The 20,062-nt window shown below is 43.3% G+C and overlaps 1 protein-coding gene across 1 annotated transcript in view; it reads right to left on the reverse strand.

The window, feature by feature from the left end:
* SMC2 (structural maintenance of chromosomes 2) overlaps nucleotides 1–20,062 on the reverse strand; it is a 166,584-nt gene that overhangs the window by 75,454 nt on the left and 71,068 nt on the right. The window contains 5 exon segments of the mRNA XM_033926356.1: nucleotides 373–497; nucleotides 10,759–10,894; nucleotides 15,323–15,527; nucleotides 17,247–17,366; nucleotides 17,490–17,628. Coding sequence (XP_033782247.1) covers nucleotides 373–497; nucleotides 10,759–10,894; nucleotides 15,323–15,527; nucleotides 17,247–17,366; nucleotides 17,490–17,628 — 725 coding nt within the window.

Genomic DNA, 20,062 nt, shown 5'->3' on the forward strand with positions numbered 1-20,062 from the left:
GGGTTACACTCTGTTCCTCAGGTTCTCAACCAACTGTGCTACCAATTAGGCTACTCCTCTACTTCTAAAGTCACCATGTATAAGACGCCCGTAGTGCATAACCTATACTTTTCGACTGGTTTGGAGTAGGGGTTCTCAACCCAGTCCTCGGGACGAGTCAAGTTTTCAGGATACCCACAATGAATATGCATGAGAAAGATTTCCATCCTACTTATTCCATTGTATACAAATCTAGTTCATGCATATTCGGTAAGGATATCCTAAAAACCTGCCTGGCTAGGTGTGTCTCGAGGACTGGGTTGAGAATCACTGGTCTGGAGGGATGCTATGGAAAACAGCTTAGAAAGACATGCTACATGGACATCTTCTTACCAATGGTTTTCTTAAGGATATCCAGCTCCTCTTGCTGCTTGTGATAAGAACTCTGCTGCATCTTAACTTGAAGGAGCTCAGCTTCTTCTGATTTCATTTCCCACTGCTGCTTCAGTTGGCGATATCTTAACAGATTAGGAGCATACAAATTAAGTCATATACAAGAAATATTTCTCTGTATTTCCCTTTCATCATGCCTGTCTATATTATACAATAATTACTTTCAAGTTTACAATTGCATAGAAACATGGTGGCAGATAAAGGCAAAATGACCCATCCAATTTGCCCATCTGCAGCATCCACCATCTCCTCCTTTCCCTAAGAGATCCTACTTACCTTTCCCATGCTTTCTTGAATGAAGAAACATGAAGACCTGGCAAAGCTTGGAGAATGGTCTGAAATTTGGCAGCTAAAATTTAATTTAATGTAAGAAATGCAAGGTCATGCCAAGAAATGCAAGGTCATACTAAGAAATGCATGGTCATGCATTAGGGCTGCAAAAATCTGAGAGAACGGTACAGTTTAGGAGGTGAAGAACTTATGTGCATGACAGAAGAGTGGGACTTGGGTGTGATTGTATGTGATAATCTTAAGGTGACCAAATATGTTGAAAAGGTGATGGCGAAAGCTAGAAGGATGCAAGAGTGCATAGGGAGAAGTAAGGCCAGTAGGAAAAAGGAGGTATTGATGCCTCTGTATAAGATTTTGGCGAGACCTCATTTAGAATATTGTGTACAATTCTGGAGGCCGCACCTTCAAAAAGATATAAAAAGGAAGGAGTCGGTCCAGAGGAAGGCTACTAAAATGGTGCGTGGTCTTCATCAAAAGGCATATAGGGACAGACTTAAAGATCTCAATCTGTGTACTTTGGAGGAAAGGTGGGAGAGGGGAGATATGAGAGAGATGTTTAAAAACCTATGTGATGTAAATGTGCATGAGTCGAGTCTCTTCATTTGAAAGGAAGCTCTGGAATGAGAGGGCATAGGATGAAGTTAAGAGGTGATAGGCTCAGGAGTAATCTAAGGAAATACTTTTTTTTACAGAAAGGGTGGTAGATGCATGGAAATAGACATTGTGCCTGAATTCAAGAAAGCTCAAGATAGGCACGTGGGATCTCTTAGAGAGCAGAAGAAAGGAGAAATTAGGTTCCTACCTGCTAATTTTCTTTTTTTTTTTGGCCTCTCCAGAACGGTATAACTGAAATAGGAATCTTACAGAAGGGTATATACCTTATCATGACCAGCAGGTAGAGACTGAAACAAAAGTTTGGAATTCCCCCTTATTCTCTCAGTCTGCCGAACAGCCAAGCAGAACTAAGAATTAAAAACAGGACTTCAAACAGAAGTAACAACTAATAAAACCTGAACGCTGTTGGAAAATGCAAAGGAGCAAATGCAAATGTTAAAGGTCCCCACAGCTCACCAGCTATGCCAGCCGAGCCACAGCCATTGTTCTTTGATCTCTCTGGCCCTATAAAAATACTAGAACCCGCTGAAAAAGCAAAAATCTTCACGCAAGAACACTACGACAACAGACAGGGTGGGGTGCTATACCAATTTGGAGAGGCTAAAATAAAAATTAGCAGGTAAGAACCTAATTTCTCCTTCTTTAACAACTCTCTAGACCGGTATAGCTGAAATAGGAATCTTACAGATGGGATGTGCCAAAGCAGTACCCATTATAGGTGAGACACCCGAAGGGCAGACACCAGAAAACGCTCACTGAACACCACGTCCCGACACATCTGAACGTCCACACCAGGGGTCTCCAAAGTCCCTCCTCGAGGGCTGAATCCAGTCAGGTTTTCAGGATTTCCCCAATGAATATGTATTGAAAGCAGTACATGCACATAGATCTCATGCATATTCATTGGGGAAATCCCAAAAACCTGACTGGATTCAGCCCTCGAGGAGGGACTTTGGAGACCCCTGGTCCACACGGTAGTGCCTGACAAAAGAATGTAAGGGAGACCAAACCGCAGCCTTACAAATATCCACTGGAGGCACCAGCGAAGACTCAGCCCAAGAAGCTGCCTAACCCCGAGTGGAATGAGCCTTGAGAAAATCCGGAGCAGGTTTCTTCTGAAGAAAGTATACGGAAGCAATAGTCTCCTCGATTTAGCACGCAATGGTAGCTTTGGAAGTGCCATCCCCCTTACGAGGACCTGCTAGAAGGACAAAAAGATGTTCTGATTTCCTGATCTCCTATGTCATAAGAACATAAGCAATGCCTCTGCTGGGTCAGACCTGAGGTCCATCGTGCCCAGCAGTCCGCTCTCGCGGCGGCCCAACAGGTCCAGGACCTGTGCAGTAATCCTCTATCTATACCCCTCTATCCCCTTTTCCAGTAGGTAATTGTCCAATCCTTTCTTAAACCCCATTACCGTACTCTGCCCTATTACGTCCTCTGGAAGCGCATTCCAGGTGTCCACCACACGTTGGGTAAAGAAGAACTTCCTAGCATTCGTTTTGAATCTGTCCCCTTTCAACTTTTCTGAGTGCCCTCTTGTTCTTTTATTTTTTGAAAGTTTGAAGAATCTGTCTCTCTCTACTTTCTCTATGCCCTTCATGATCTTGTAAGTTTCTATCATATCCCCTCTAAGTCTCCTCTTCTCCAGAGAAAAGAGACCCAATTTTTCCAATCTCTCAGCGTATGAAAGGTTTTCCATACCTTTTATCAGACGTGTCGCTCTCCTCTGGACCCTCTCGAGTAACGCCATATCCTTGTTAAGGTATGGCGACCAAAATTGGACGCAGTACTCCAGATGCGGACACACCATCGCCCGATACAACGGGAGAATAACTTCTTTTGTTCTGGTCGCAATACCTTTCTTGATTATACCAAGCATTCTATTCGCTCTCTTAGCGGCCGCTGCGCACTGTGCCATCGGCTTCATTGTTGTGTCCACCATTATCCCCAAGTCCCTTTCCTGTGTACTCTCATTCAATAATATCCCTCCCATCGTATAGTTGTACCTCAAGTTTCTGCTTCCCATATGTAATACTTTACATTTCTCAACGTTGAACTTCATCTTCCACCTCGTCGCCCAATCCCCTAGCTTGTTCAAGTCCCTTTGCAATTCTTCGCAGTCCTCTATAGTCCGAGCACCACTAAATAGTTTGGTGTCATCTGCAAATTTTATTATCTCACACTTTGTGCCTGTTTCTAGATCATTTATGAATATATTAAATAGCAGCGGCCCGAGCACCGAGCCCTGCGGTACACCACTTGTGACTCTCCTCCAGTCCGAGTAGTGGCCTTTCACTCCTACCCTTTGCTTTCTACCTTCCAACCAGTTTCTGATCCATCTATGTACATCTCCTTCCACCCCATGGTTCTTCAGTTTCCGTAGTAGACGTTCATGGGGCACCTTGTCAAAGGCTTTTTGGAAATCTAGATATATGATGTCTATGGGGTCTCCTCTGTCCATTTGTTTGTTAACTCCCTCGAAGAAGTGCAATAAGTTTGTCAGGCACGATCTCCCCTTGCAGAAACCATGTTGGCTGGTTATCAGAAGTTCGTTCCTTTCAAAATGTTCATTAATGTTTTCTTTTATCAGGGCTTCCGCCATTTTTCCCGGAACCGAGGTCAGACTCACTGGTCTGTAGTTTCCAGGGTCACCTCTTGATCCTTTTTTAAAGATGGGCGTAACGTTGGCTATCTTCCAATCCTCCGGGATCACGCCTGTTTTTAGGGATAGGTTGCAAATTTGCTGTAGTAGTTCCGCTATCTCCTCCTTTAATTCCTTCAGAACCCTTGGATGTATTCTGTCCGGACCCGGGGATTTGTCAGTTTTTAGTTTTTCTATCTGCCTGCGTACGTCTTCAAGGCTCACTTCTATGGATGTTAATTTTTCTGCTTGACTTCCATGAAAGAATTGCTCAGGTTCCGGTATGTTTGATGTGTCCTCATTTGTAAATACAGACGAAAAGAACATGTTAAGCCTTTCTGCCACTTCTTTCTCCTCTTTCACCACTCCCTTTCTGTCTCCGTCATCCAGTGGTCCTACCTCCTCCCTAGCCGGCTCCTTCCCTTTAACATATTTAAAGAACGGTTTGAAGTTTCGTGCTTCCCTGGCTAGCCTCTCTTCGTACTCTCTTTTAGCTTTTTGAACCACACGGTGACATTCTTTTTGATTTTTCCTGTGCTCTTTCCAGTTCCCCTCAGTTTTGTCCTCTTTCCACTTCCTGAATGAATTTTTCTTATTACTTATTGCTTCCTTCACTATTTTGGTTATCCACGCCGGGTCTTTTCTTCGACTCTTTGTGCACCCTTTTCTGAACCTGGGGATATATATATTTTGCGCCTCGCTCACCATGTCCTTGAAAAAAGACCAGGCATGTTGTACCATTTGCCATTTTTTGGAATTGTTCCTAAGTTTCTTCCTTACCATTTCCCTCATTGCCTCGTAGTTTCCTTTCCTGAAGTTAAAAGTTGTCGCTATGGTTCTCTTCCCTTTCGATATTCCTACCTCAACCTTGAACTTGATCATATTATGATCGCTGTTTCCCAATGGTCCCACTACTTCTACTTCCTTTGCAGGTCCCCTTAACCCATTTAGGATTAGATCCTCTGTACATAAGAGTGAAGGACCCAACCAACATCCAACTTGCGCAAACTGTTTCTGATCAGAAGATCCTCCCCGACTACCCAACACTGGGAGGACCACCCCCTGATTGACATGAAAAGGCAAAACTACCTTTGGCAGAAAGGAAGGAACAGGCTGAAACATGACCCGCTCCCTCGAAAACTCCAGGAAGGGAGACCTACAAGAGAAAGCCTGCAGCTCAGAAACACGCCTAGCCGAAGTAATAGCAACCAAGAAGACCGCCTTAAGTGTAAGGTCCTTCAATGAGCAGGCACCTAAGGGCTCAAAAGGCAGGTGCACTAGCATGGACAAGACCAAATTAAGATACCAAGATGGAACATATGGACGCACGGAAAGCTTGAGCAATTTGGCCGCCCGTAAAAAGCGAACGACATCAGGAATGGCAGTGAGATGTTGACCTCATATAAGGAAAGACTAAAATGGTTAGGGCTCTTCAGCTTAGAGAAGAGATGGCTGAGGGAAGATATGATTGAAGTCTACAAAATCCTGAGTGGAGTAGAACGGGTACAAATGGATCAATTTTTCACTCCGTCAAAAATTACAAAGACTAGGGTACACTCGATTAAGTTACAGGGAAATACTTTTAAAACCAATTGGAGGAAATTTTTCTTCACTCAGAGAATAATTAAGCTCCGAAATGCATTGCCAGAGGGTGTGGTAAGAGCGTATAGCATAGCAGGTTTTAAGAAATATTTGGACAAGTTCCTGAAGGAAAAGGCCAAGGTCTGTTACTGAGGAAGACATGGGGGAAACCACTGCTTGCCCCGTTATCGGTAGCATGGAATATTGCTACACCTTGGATTTTGGCCATGTACTAGTAACCTGGATTGGCCACCATGAAAATGGGCTACTGGGCTTGATGGACTATTGGTCTGACCCAGTAAGGCTATTATATTCTTATGTTCTAACCCACGAAAGGCTGACAAGGTCGCAAGCTGAACCCAGAGAGAAGACAAAGCCAGGCCCCTGTCCAGGCCATCTTGAAAGAACTCTAAGATGTTAGGCATGGAAGCGCGAAAAGAGACCACTCCAAGCGCCGCACACCATCCTCAAATATACGCCAAACCCACACATAAGGCCAAAAAGTATAAAGTCTCTGGGACCCCAACAGAATGGAGATTATGTTATCAGAATACCCCTTCTTACCTAGGCGATGCCTTTCAAGAGCCAAGCCATAAGACAAAAAGGCCTCACATCGAACATTGGAATGGGACCCTGTGTCAGATGGTCGGATGAGAGAGGCAGAGGATCCGCTACCAGATGCCTCAGCAAATCTGCATACCACGGGTGCCTGGGTCAATCTGGGGCCACCAGAATCACAAGGCCTGGATGACGAACAATGCAGAGAAGAACTCTGCCCACTAATGGCCATGGAGGGAACATGTGCAACAGACCCTCCGTCGTCCATGGTTGAACCAGGGTATCTAAAACCTCGGCCTGACCGTCTCTGCAACGATTGAAGAAGCGGGGCATTTTGGCATTGACACTTGTGGCTATCAGGTCCATGAGGGGCTGACCCCTAGCTTGCACTATCAACTGAAAGGCCACATGGCTTAGACACCACTCTCTGGGATCTAGCACGTGACGACTGAGGAAGTCCGCTTGAACAGTCTCTACTCCTGCAATGTGGGAGGCCGAGATATCCTGAAGATGAGACTTTGCCCAGACCATGAGCAGAGCCGCCTCCTGCGCCACCAGAGTGCTCCTGGTGCCCCCTGAGTAGTAGTGGTGCTCGCTGGCTGGTAGGGGCGCTATAATGCGGAAATGGAATGGATAGTGTGCAAGACGTGTTTGTGAAGCGTTTCTACATTTAACACCTGCTTTTCGTGTGGTTCTGGGTAAAACCAGATAGGAGCATATGTGAAAGTTAAGGCCACACCCAATAGAAGCGTACGAAAAGTTGGTGAATAACAATCTGAATATGGATTGCAGTTAAGGCCAGGAAAACACTATAGATAAGGAAAAGCATAATAATATTCTCTTTATGTATTTTGCTATTAAGCCAAATCCTAAGGGAAATCAGGTAATGCATAACATACTTCTAGAGGTATTAAGGACTCCATTTTGTATTAATCTTCCTCCATGTTGGCTTCTGTCTTTCTTTGTGTCTCTTCTTGGGGAAAAAATTACTGAAATTTTCCCGTCTATGAAAGGCCTGAAATTCTTGTGTTCTTTGTGTGTTCGGCTATGCCTAGGTGGAATAGGAGAGACCTCATGGCTTAAGTATTAACAGATGGTCCTGGCATGCCAATGCTGGGTATAGAAGAAAATCTTTCTTTTAATAGGTTTTGAATGCAGTATTGATCAGGAATGAAATACGAGTGTTGCTTGTCTACGGATGAAGGGATCCCTATGTGCGATAGAATGATTTGTATTTAATTTCAAATGTTTTACATATATAAGATTCAAGAAACTTTAAGGAGAAATTCTGAAAAATACCACATCTGTAGTCTGACCTATTTGACCTTTCAGCTAGCTTACCATGGAAATTTGTAAAGGGAGAGCACTTGTAGTCCACTTAGGAATGTGGTTCAGTGAAACTTGAAGCTGTTAGTTTTCCAAGCACAGGTTCTGCAAACACAGAAAGGCTGTTTGATTTAAACTTTTTGAGAATTACAAAGGGTTTATTGGGTATGTTATAATGTGTTGCGCATTCAGAAATTGATGTAAACAAAGATGTGATTTTTAAAAGTTGTCTGAGTTTGTAACTATGTAAAAGAAATTTTCTTTGTTCATACCTAAGGACGGCCTCTGTTGGCTGATTGGTTGACAAGTGCGATGTCATACTAAGCATTACAAAAGTATATAAGGAAACCTTGTGGCAGGGGTTCTTTGAGATTATATTTGCTAGGAGAGATGTATTTTAACATGCCTGGCTTTATATCTCCTTGCACGAATGCCTAACAAAAGTTGTTTATGCCAAAACGAATAAAAAAATAACTGATTGGAGAATATTTGTGCAATTGTTATTATTCCTGGGCAACTAAGGGCAGGGTTTGGTAAGGTCCCTGCTTACCCCCCGACGATTGACATAGGCCACCGCTGTGGCTTTGTCCAACAGAACCCGGACTGACTTATCCGTCAAGAAGGAGTGGAAGGCTAACAGCACCAGACGGATGGCTCTGGTCTCCAAAACATTGATCGACCTGGACCATCCCAGCGACTGCAGGAACTTCTCTACCTGAGCCGTGACCCAGGTGTTGTCCTGGAACAACTTTGCACGAATCAACCAGTCATCCAAATAGGGATGCACTAGAATGCCCTCCTTGTGCAAGGCGGCTGCGACAACCACCATAAACTTGGTGAATGTCCGCAGAGCCGTGGTTAGACCAAAGGGAAGCGCACAGAACCGATAGTGCTGACCCAAGATCGCAAAGCGAAGGAAACGCTGATGGGAGACCCGAATTGGAACATGCAAGTAGGCCTCCGTCAGGTTGAGAGAGGTCAGATACTCCCCCGGCTGAAGCGCCAGGATCACCGACCGCAGTGTCTCCATGCGAAAAGACGAAACTTTGAGAGCCCTGTTGACCTCTTTCAAATCTAAGATGGGCTGAAAGGTCCCCTCTTTCTTAGGCATCACAAAGTAAATCGAGTACCTGCCGGTGCCATACTCCTGAGGGGGCACTGGAACAACAGCTTTGAAATCTAGCAACCTTTGAAGGGTCTGGCAAAAAGCCTGCTGCTTCCACTCTGCCTGACAAGGAGAAGCTAGAAAACGATCTGGCAGGGAGTGGGCAAACTCCAGTGTGTAACCGGCCTGAATCACCTCCAGGACACACTGATTGGACGTGATCTCTGCCCACCGCAAAGAGAACTCACGCAGCCAGGCACCTACTGGGATCAGGGGCACCGGCAAGGAGTCATTGAGCAGGACAGGCTGTGGGGGAACCGGTGGAGGGATTCCCAGCCCCCGAAAGACTGCATGCACTGATAGAAACGACCCTGGGAAAACCCAGAAGTTGGGAAGGTAGCAGCCCTATGCAGTATCTGCGGAAATCCCACAGACACCCCCGAGCAGAGTCCACCCTACCAGCCTGTTGGGCGTGATCTTCTGGCAGGCGGGGAACCTTAGAGTCTGTCAGAGTCTGAACTAACTTATCCAACTCCTCTCCACACAAAAAAGACCCCTTCAAGGGAAATTTTGCGAGTTTAGTCTTGGACGCCGCATCCACCAATCAAGCGCGGAGCCACAAGGTACGACGTGCAGCCACCCCAAAAGCCATAGACTTGACAGAAGTCCGCACCAAGTCATAGAGAGTATCTGAGAGGAAAGAGGCTGCCATATCAATATTTGCCACCTCTTGATACACCAAGGACCAATCATCAGACTAACGGTCAAGAACACGCTCGGCCCACCGAAACACTGCCCGAGCCATGAGCCCCCCCCCCCCCCAAATAGCCACCTGGACCGCCAAGGAAGACATCAAAATTCTCTTTAAGGATGGTCTCCAACTTATGCTCCTCAGAGTCCCTTAAGGCAGAACCTCCCTCTACGGGCACGGTATGCCATTTAGCAATAGCTGAGACCACTGCGTCCACAACCAGCGACTTCAAGGTAGCCCTGAACCCCTCTGGGATGTGATACAAATGAGCCATGGACCATGAAAAACTAAAAGGCGCCTCCACTGCACCAGAATAATATCTTGAATATCCTGATGCATAGGAAAAGAGCGGGGCGCAGCGCGAATCCCCGGAGAAGAGAGTCCCCCACCCGCGAGGTCTCAGGCAGTATCTCCTCAAAACACAACACTGAGGAAACCTGCTGAATTAAATCTGGGAGCTCGTCTCTGAAAAAGGCACAACACGGACGCCTCCTCGCCGATAGTCGGAAAAGCCAAGGCTCCACTACCAGCGACGTCCCCTCGAGAGGATCCTGGAGGTCTCCCCAAGGATCCAGGTCCAGACGCTCCTCAGACCACAAGTCTTCGTCCCAGGCCACCCACGGGTGCTTGGACAAGAGATGAGGAGGAGGGGGTGGTAAAGGAGTAGGGGGGCAAAGCCGCAGGGGGCACAACGAAGAACCCCCAGCCACCTGAAAATAAGCTCTACACAAAGCAAAAAATAAATCTGGGGAAAACCCCTGAGGCGGTCCCATAGGATTCCCTGCCACAGCAGGGGACCCTGCAGAAACCTGTCTGTTTTCCCAAGACAGGGAGAAGGTCATCTGAGGCTGCAGAGAAAATGGAGGGCTTTGCCACCAAAAATGGCTGGGAAGCCTGAACTGTCCCAGCCGCTAAAGCAGGCAAGTTGACAACAGCTGATAGGGAATCCCCAGCCGCTTCGGCGGTAAGGGTCTGTTTTTACCTTTACCGTCGGCGGCTGAGGAAATCCCTCTATGGGTGTCTGGAGACTGAAAGAAGACTGAGGGAATAAGGGGGAGTAACCTATTATGTACTGTTCTAAAGTTTTGTTTTAGTCTCCACCTGCTGGTCATGATAAAATATACAGTATACGCATCTGTAAGATTCCTATTTCAGCTATACTAGTCTGGAGAGTTGCCAAAGAATAATGGTTACTGCGGATAGGCAGACTGGATGGTCCATTTGGCCTTTATCTGCCATCATGTTTCTATGTTTATAAAACAATATGCAAATCAGTGGCAATGGTGCATACAGTGTTAAAATGCAACTATTACGATAGTGTTAAACTTATTCAAATCAGAATATAATATTTGGATCACAATACTTACAATGTCATTTCACTTCTGCTGACAGAAACCTGAAGATCCAATTTGTAAATACTAGGAGAAGTGAAACACTGAATTATTCAATTCTTACTTTTCAGCTGTGTTCTTTAAATTTGTTAAGTCCTTCTCAATAGTGAGCAGTTCATTTTCTTTGGCTCTGAGATCATCTTGGATATCTTTTAGTTCCTGAAGTTTGGATAGGATAGATGCTGTCTGTGAACGTGCACCTTGCAGGAGATTAAAAAAAAAAAAGACCAAATGAAACTGAAATGTCTTCTCAAGGTTAACAGTGATAGTAAGATGTGCAAAAGCGGCACTGTGAGACTCGAAGGTGAAGGGGAGAAATATGTAGAAGCTGATAAAGATAATGCTGAATTGCTTAATAACTATTTCTGTTCTGTGTTCACAGCAGAAGGGCTGGGAGCTGGACTGCAGAAGAAAAATGCAAATAGGAAAGTGGTACACCCTGAACGATTTTCAGAGGACTGTGGCTCATGAGAAGCTAGTTAAACTAAAGGTCGATAAAGCAATGGGGCTAGATGGTGTACATCTGTGGTGCACAAGAACTTAAAGAAGTTCTGGCAGCTCTGCTGGCTGACCTATTCGATGCTTCTCTAGAGTTGGGAGTGGTACCAAAGGACTAGAGAAGGACAGATGTGGAAGTAAGGATAAGGTAGGGAACTAGAAGTCAATAAGTCTGACTTCTGTGGATAAATAAATTAATGGAAATGCTTTTAAATAATGAACAGAGAACAATGAAATTTCCGAGGCAACATGGTTTCAGCAGATATAGGCCTTGTCGGAAAAATCTAATCAACACTTTTTTTTACATTGGTGACCAGACAGTTGGATAGAGGGAGAGCACTAGTGTAGTGTATTTAGATTTTAGTAAAGCCTTTGACACTGCTCCACACAAGCATGTAATAAAAAACTGAGTGCCCATGGTATGGGTTAGAAACTGGTTGAGTGGAAGGCAACAGAGTGTAGTAGTAAATGGGGATCACTACAAGGAAAGGGACATTACCAGCAGTTTGCCACAAGGTTTGGTTCTTGGGTTTATTCTTTTTAACATTTTTGTAAGCTATATTGATGAAGGGCTGTTGGGTAAGGTTTGCCTCTTTGCAGATGATACCAACATCAGCAATAGGGTAGAAACTCCTGAAAGAATGGATGACACAAGGAAGGACCTAGTGTAGCTTGAAGAATAGTCCAGAATTTGACAGTTAAGATTTAATGTTAAGAAATGCAAGGTCATGCATTCAGGCTGCAAATATCCAAGAGAACAGTATAGTTTAGGGGGTGACGAACTTATGTGTGTGTGTGGTTGGGGGAGGGGAGAGAAGCATGACATGGATGCGATGTATGTGATGATCTTAAAATGGCCAAATAGGTAGAAAAGGTGGCAGCAAAAGCTAGAATGCTTGGGTGCATACAGAAAGGAATGGTCAGGGAGATAATGATGACCCTGTATAAGACTCTGATGGAATACTGTGTACAATTCTGGAGGCTGTACCTTCAAAAGGATATAACGTGATGGCGCTAGTCCAGAGGATGGCTACTAAAATGTCGAGTGGTCTTTGTCATAAAGTGTATGGGAGCAGACTTAAAGATCTCACTATACTGTATATATTTTGGAAGAAAGGCCTGAGTGGAAATATGATGAGACGTTTAAATACCTATGTGACATAAATGTGCAACAGGCAAGTCTCTTTCAATTGAAAGAAAACTCTGGAATGAGAGGGCATAGGATGAAGGTGAAAAGGAATAGACTCAGAAGTGAGCTCAGAAAATACTTTTTCATGGAAAGAGTGGTGAATGTGTACAATGGCCTCTCTGTGGAGGTGATGGAGATGAAAAGAAAGCTTGGGAGAAGTACATTGGGTTTCTAAGCATGAAATGATTTTATAATTCTGCTTGGAGTTATGTAGCCTGATATAGTTAATGTTACTGAAGTTATGAATTTTGAATTATTGCCTGACCCAATAGATCATTTGTTCTGAGGGATTTAAAGTAGAAATGATATGGTTTTACAATTCTGCTTAGAGTTAAAGTATATTAATTTGATGGATTTAAAAGTGAATTTCTGATGTGGTCTTTGAGCCAGCACAGCCATCTGTTCAGAAAGGTGTTAAATGCCCCATTCAATAGATCACAAAAGAAAGGACTGAGCCAGCACCTTCAGAAAGTGTTAAGTAAGTACACCTATTCAGATAGACGAGACATGGCCAGGGTGGATACCAAAGCTAAACAGAACTTTAACAGGATGTAGATCAAACAGAAGCCCTTCACACCAAATTCACCTCTGGACTACAAGAGCTCTTCACACCAAATTCAGCTCTGAACTAACAATAAAATGACCTCATCTGCCCATCCTCCATTTTAAACCACTCAGACATAGATTCACACCTCATCCAGCAAGGACAGTAACAATACTCTGTATTGTGACACCATGTTAAGTCATTGTAATTCAATCATCATTCACCTAGGAACAGAGAATGGATTCTATTTTTAGAACAGGTCTCAACCTTATAAATATTAAGTGGAATCCTTTCTCAGAAGGGAAGATGCTCTTTCCTCTTCCTTCGGACCAGCGCTGGACCAAGCTGCAACCTCTCCAGGCCATGTGCTTCTTGTACATGCTATGTGCTCGGGCCCAAGGACTTTTCAACCAGCGCTTAGTTCTTCAGCTAGGCCATATGGCCTTCTAAGGACTTTTCAACCAGCATATGTGAGTAAATGTAATAATTTAATCTTAGAGAGAAATTCTGTCTAGTGTATTTCTATTAATTATTTGCAAAAAGATCCCATCTGTAACTGCTTATCGGCTTGGTTTTAATGCTTTTAAATAAACTAAGGGCCACCGTGGGAGCGGACTCCTGGGCATGATGGACCACTGCTCTGACCCAGCAGCGGAAATTCTTATGAGGCAGGCCATATTGGCCGAAACACGTGTGTGTCGAGCCACCGCACAGGTTTTAATGATTGAAGAATAAAGTTGCACACCAGCATTTCCACTGTGGTTTGTTTGTTTCTTCCAAAATGACTGCCATGAGAGATCATGGCAGCCATTTTGGAAGGGCACCACAATGGGCAGGAATGAGGGGCCTGCGCTCTTGCCCCCTTCCCCAATGACCACCACTGGACCAAATATTAGGGAAACAAAAGAAAAATAAAATTATGACTAAAATAATAAGAAAAAACAGAACGGGAAGGCACAAAAAAGAATATAAGTTTGACATGCTTAGAGACTCTACATCACAGCTTCTCAGCTCCACGGAAGACTGAAAGTCCTGCAAGTTGACAACGGGTGGGAAGGCACCAGCATGAATGCAAAATGGGGAGTTTTAAAGCGACAATACACTTTTTTGACTGTCCGTGTCGGGTTCCGTGGATGACATCACCCACATGTGAAAATATAATATCTGTTTGTCCTCTGATAATGTCTCTTACATGTTTAATGTACAGCACTGCATATGTCTAGCAGTGCTATAGAAATGATAAGTAGTAGTAGTCATTGATCATTTCAGAAAGCTCATCAATAGTCACTCTTATTAAGTTTTTTAAGTTTTATTAGGATTTTATATACCGCCTATCAAGGTTATCTAAGCGGTTCTACAATCAGGTACTCAAGCATTTTCCCTCTCATCTCTCCTAATTGCTTATCAAGACCAATCACCATATCCGTCTAGTCCTCCATTCTCAATTCAGCCTCTTCAATGTGGTGACCTAAGTTCAGAGATTTCCCCTCTCAAATCAGCTCCTAAGTTTGTGAGTTCCTCCCATACAGACTTAAGATTTACTCTTAAATCCTTGAGCCAGCTTCACACTTTTAGCATTGTATTATCAACATCGTCAGGATCACTAATTTGGTTGGATCCCATTGCTGGCTGTATATCTGCCATTTGGTAAGGCCCTCGACCTGGTGATGAGATGCATGAAGGTAAGAAACCTCTAAAAGATCAATTCTTCTCTTGCCAGTTTTTATAGCATCACAGATGAGAGAATTTCATCTCTCCAATTTGACTAAAAAAGCAGCAAAATTGCAGCTGATGACACTGCTAGGTTGTAGATGAGGGCTGTAGGGTAGGGAGCCGGGAGTCCAAGCAGCCATCATGTGCGATGATGAACGTCCCCCCATCTTAACTGACAATTCTAGACATAAGTTGGTATATAGCCAAGGTTAATCATCTAAAACAGAGGCAGGATTTGAGGCATTCGGGGGGGAGGGGCAGCATTAATCAAGACATATAATTTTTAAGTGGCAAAAAATATTGAAAAATATTATTGAAACCCAACCCCTGCCCTAGAGGATGGGGAAATATAATTATATAAAATAAGATGTTTCTGTTTCATAAAAATCCCAACACAAAATGTTACAGATAATTTTAATAAGTACCAACGTAGACATTTTTAAAAGACATCAATATTTCATGAATGCATCTCAATTTGACACTTATAACCAGAACCTTAAACCAGTACTTATCAATCATTTTGTAGCCATGATCTCATGATTGCGGCAAATAAAATAGTGGCGATGTACATGGGAGAGCTCATCCAAGTCACGACCCCAAATGCAGATTTTGTGACATCATTTGGAGTCACTGATCCATAGTCTGAGAAGCCTAACTTAAATTGGTTTTCTAAGTGGCACTTACCCCCACTCAGTGTTCCTTGAGGATCAAAAGTATCTCCTCCAAGAGTAACTGTTTTTGTCATTATCCTCTTATCAAAAGTCACCTTCTTAGCATTGTCCATGTTGTCACAAACCAGTGTTGTCCCAAAGACATATTCCATTGCTTTTTGCAGTTCAGATTCATAGCCAATCAGAGAAAGAGCCAAATGGACATTATCACTGCCAACCTAAGAAAACAGTACAAACTATTTTAGCTTTTCACCAGTGAGTAGCTAGATACTTTCCACACCACCTGGTCACAAGGTCTTCCAACACAGTATTTTACTTAAAGAACGCAATGGTACATTATTTGTTCATAGAAGCCATATTCATAGGTAAGATTACTAGGTTTAACTTGAAATATTTAGTATATGAGCAGCAGTGCTATTGTCACTCAGGGTGGCTATAACATCAAGGACATCCATCCATCAAATATTGGATTCAAAGAATTTATCATCCCAATATTTTGTTTTCTTTGTGAATTTTCAAAATCATCATCTAACTGGGCAAACTGGATAAGCCAATTGGTCTTTATCTACCATCATCTACTATACATTATGATGAAATACACATGAAAAGATGTGAGCAACCTTAACTCACTAAATCAATTATAGTTGGTTGCTTACTGAATTAAGGCATTAGTGGGGCCAGGAAGGACTGAGCAGCAGCAGCTATGTCAGAGACCCCCAGCTGAGATTGTCTTTGGCAAGAGGAATGCCCAATCCCTCTTGCCGCCAACCATGAACCCCCCTTGAAGTTCCCCAGCAGAAGGGATACCCACTCCCTCCTGCCAGAACTCCAAAAACAACCTCCCCAACAGCGATAGGCAGGAGGAATGCCCACTCTCTCCTGCGAGCAGGCCCCCCTTGAACTGATGACCGTCAATCGATGACACCCTTGAACTCCCCCAACCCACAACTCCCCACCTCAAAATCCATCCCCAACCCCCCCCCCCCCACTGTACCTTTTGTAGTGTGGCAAGCTGGAGGAATGCCTACTCCCTCCAGCCGGCAAGCCCGTCTCTTCACAATGGCAGGCCTTCCACTTCCAAGTGCTTCCTGGGAGGGCCTAAGGCCCTGATTGGCCTAGGCGCCTAAGGTCCCTCCCATAAGAAGGGGCTTGGGCACCTGGGCCAAATGGAGTCTTAGGCCTCCTTCCCAGTGCAATCTCAAAAGAAAACCAAAGCTATTTTATAAAAAACTGGAGCACTTAGGGCCATATTTTATATATGGTATACAAAAAATCATCACCAACTATAAGAGTGGTTAGTGCAATTATATAAAAAGGTACACACATCATAACTTTTAGGCCAATGAAAACCAGGCATAAATTGTGCGTGGATCAGATGTATTCTATAGCAGCGCGACCAACTTTTCAGAATGCCCATGATCAGTATTTATAATGGGTGCAATTAACAAACATACACAGGAGCATAACAAACACAAGAGCATAACAGATTGTTAGCAAGTTCAAACTCAAGGTCAAACTCAAATTAAAAATGAAACAAAAGAAAAATAAAAACCTGTTCTTGAGGGAGAGCCACCTCACCTGCAAGTAACTCAGGGGCATAAGAAATAAAATTGAGGGAAATTCTCTTCAGTACCAAGTAATAAAAAAATAAGAGTATAAACCATGCCTGGATAACAGAAAAACAAAAACAGAATGAGGAAACTCATGCAACAGAGGCTGCATAGAGAGTTCCGCACATATTCAGGAAAACCTTTTAGGTCTTTCTAAGCTTTAAGAGCTACTCATCTCAGTGAATAGCCCCTTGGGCAGCTGATTCATCCTGCTTATTAATAGGGAATTTGTTTTAAATATGGTAACTCAGCTCATCTACAATTACTTACAAAAAGTAAAATGGATTGCTTAAACAGAATACTCAAGTTTACAAAAATCAGACCTACCAAATTTTTGGCCATTTTGACAGTCTCTTGCTTAAGACTTTTTGCTGCTATTTTGTTAAGTGGAATAATAGTGTACCGACGTTTCAGTTCACCCTTTTCTAACAGTTTCTTTCCGGTGACCTGAAAGCAAAAATTAAAACCAGTTAAAGAGAAACTATCTAGTACAAAGCAGAGTTTGGAAATGCTATTTCCTCCTTTAATTGAAACAATTGTACATTATATTTACAAATTGGAGGAACCTACCTCCGAGTCTACCACTACATTGTACAGCCTGCCTCCAGCTACTACTTCCAATGCTGTTGCATTAGAGACATCCTTTATAGAGATCAGAGAAGCAACAAGGCCTTTTACACGCTTTGCATCCCAGTTCTTTTCTGGATTTCTTAAATTAAAACAAACAAAAAGAACACAAAGTCAGACAAACCAAACCATTTTCCCAAAAGCAGGGTAAGTTAAGAAGAGAAAACCAGCTGTGCACTAGTACATTAAACATGCACCTGTATTTTATAGACTACTAGTTTTTTAGTCCGTTACATTAACGGGTGCTAGAATAGATGTGTAGACTTAGGCATTTCTTTCTTTTTCTTTCGTTCTTTCTTTATGTCTATCTTTCTGTCTCTCTCCCTGGCCCCCTGTCTTTATTTCTGTCTCTCTCCCCTGTCCAACAGCACCCCTTCCCTGCTCCCCCTGTCCAGCAGTAGCCCTTCTCCCTTACTTTTGCCTCCCCCTGTCCAGAAGCACCCCTTCCCTGCTCCCCCTGTCCAGCAGTAGCCCTTCTCCATTACTTTTAGCTCCCCCCTGTCCAGCAGCACCCCTTCCCTGCTCCCCCATTCCAGCAGTAGCCCATCTCCCTTCATTTTACCTTCCCCCTGTCCAGCAGCACCCCTTCCCTGCTCCCCCTGTCCAGCATCTACTAGACCGGGCAGCCTCGGGGTTTTTGCTAGGCCGGTCTGCCTCGCATTATCGAAGTGGGCCAGCCTAGCAAATGCCCCGCGGCTGCTTGATGAAACCGCGGCTGCTGCCTTTGCTGGTCCAGGGGTGAGAAGAGGCATCCCGGCAGTGCAGGAAGTCAGCCAGCGTCGTAGATCGGGGCAGAAGGCAGGCACTGCACATGTGCGGCACGGAAGCAAGGCACACGGAGATTGAAGTGCGCATGCACGCTAAGGGTTTTATTATAGTGGGTGGGCCAGATTCTATAAATGGCACTTAAGTGCGCCTGCATTATAGGTGCCGCTCAGTGCAGTTGTCAATCAACCGCTAGGCACCGCTTATAGAATCCCACCTAGCGGGGCCTAAGAGGTAGGAGCTGGTATATTAGGTCAGGTTTTACTTTGCCTAATTTACCGGCACATAACTCAGATGTCTAGCAATGCCTAAGTCAACCATGCCTACTTTACAGAGAGGTGTCATTAGGCATTGGAGTGTGCCTCCACTTAGGAGTTGCTAGGCATTCTAAGAGTTTGGTGACAAACTTAATTTTTTTTAAAAAAATGCTTTATTGAGATTTTATTTTTTTAATTCTTTATTCATTTTATATCTTACAACATGTGTACAATAAATATCAAACAAATATATTACAATACCACTTGAAAATCTACAAAATCATATAACAAAGAAGATTTAACCCCCACCCCCTCCCAAATTCAAATACAATTATATTATAGCTCATGAAAATAATATCTTATGTCTTTCATATTCTTAGTGGAAAACCAAGAATCCCCCCCCATCCCAAATCCACATGTGTATTAACATTGGGAAAAGTGTAAATTATTCATTATAATAATTTAATAATGGACCCCACACATCCTTAAATTTATTATAATAACCTTTATGCACTGCCAACGCTCTTTCCATTTTATATACGTGACAAACTGAATTCCACCAGAAACAATAATTCAGCCTTTTATAATCCTTCCAATTATATGTTATTTGTTGGATGGCAACTCCTGCCAATATCATCAAAAGCTTGTTATTATTAGCAGATATTTGACTTTTAGCTCTCATGGACATGCCAAATAAAATTGTGTCATATGACAGAGCTACATAATTTTCTAACAAACAATTTATTTGATCCCAAATAGACTGCCAAAAAGCCTTAATGAATGGACAATAAAACAATAAATGGTCTAAAGTTCCAGCTTCGAGATGACAATGCCAACATCTATTAGACTTAGAGCAATCCAATTTTTGTAAACGAACAGGGGTCCAGAGTGCTCTATGCAACAGGAAAAACCATGTTTGCCTCAGACGCAGACATAGTACATCTCATCTTCCAAGACCAAATACATGTCCATTGAGATCAATACTCCAAATATCTCTAAGTCCAGTCTTTGGTTTCTTATTTAAATAGCCAGATAATAATTTATACCACTGTGCGGCCTGGTGTCCCAGGAAGTCTGCCTGAAAGCATAAGAAATCTAAACTAAATTGATTATTAAGAGATTTCCATTCAGGGAACCCTGCCTGAATAGCCTGCTTCAGTTGCAACCACTTATAACTTTGTTTTCTATCAAGGCCAAATTTAAGTTGCAACTGTGAAAAATCTAGCAGTTTACCATTAGATATAACATCATTTAAGGTTCGTATACCTGCTTTAATCCAATCCTTCCAGACAATCTTAAAACCGCCTATTTGGATCCTGGAGTTTAGCCATATATTTTGATATGTAGATTTTATTGAGATTTTAAACATACAGAACTGATACTTCAACCTATACAAATATACATAAGACATACCCCCAACAACAGAATCCCAAGGCCCTACCCCCCACATCTTCCCTCCCCCCTACAAGACAGGCTGAGAGGACTATATTAGAG

Source organism: Geotrypetes seraphini, chromosome 1 (assembly GCF_902459505.1).
Source record: "Geotrypetes seraphini chromosome 1, aGeoSer1.1, whole genome shotgun sequence".
NCBI lineage: Eukaryota > Metazoa > Chordata > Amphibia > Gymnophiona > Dermophiidae > Geotrypetes > Geotrypetes seraphini.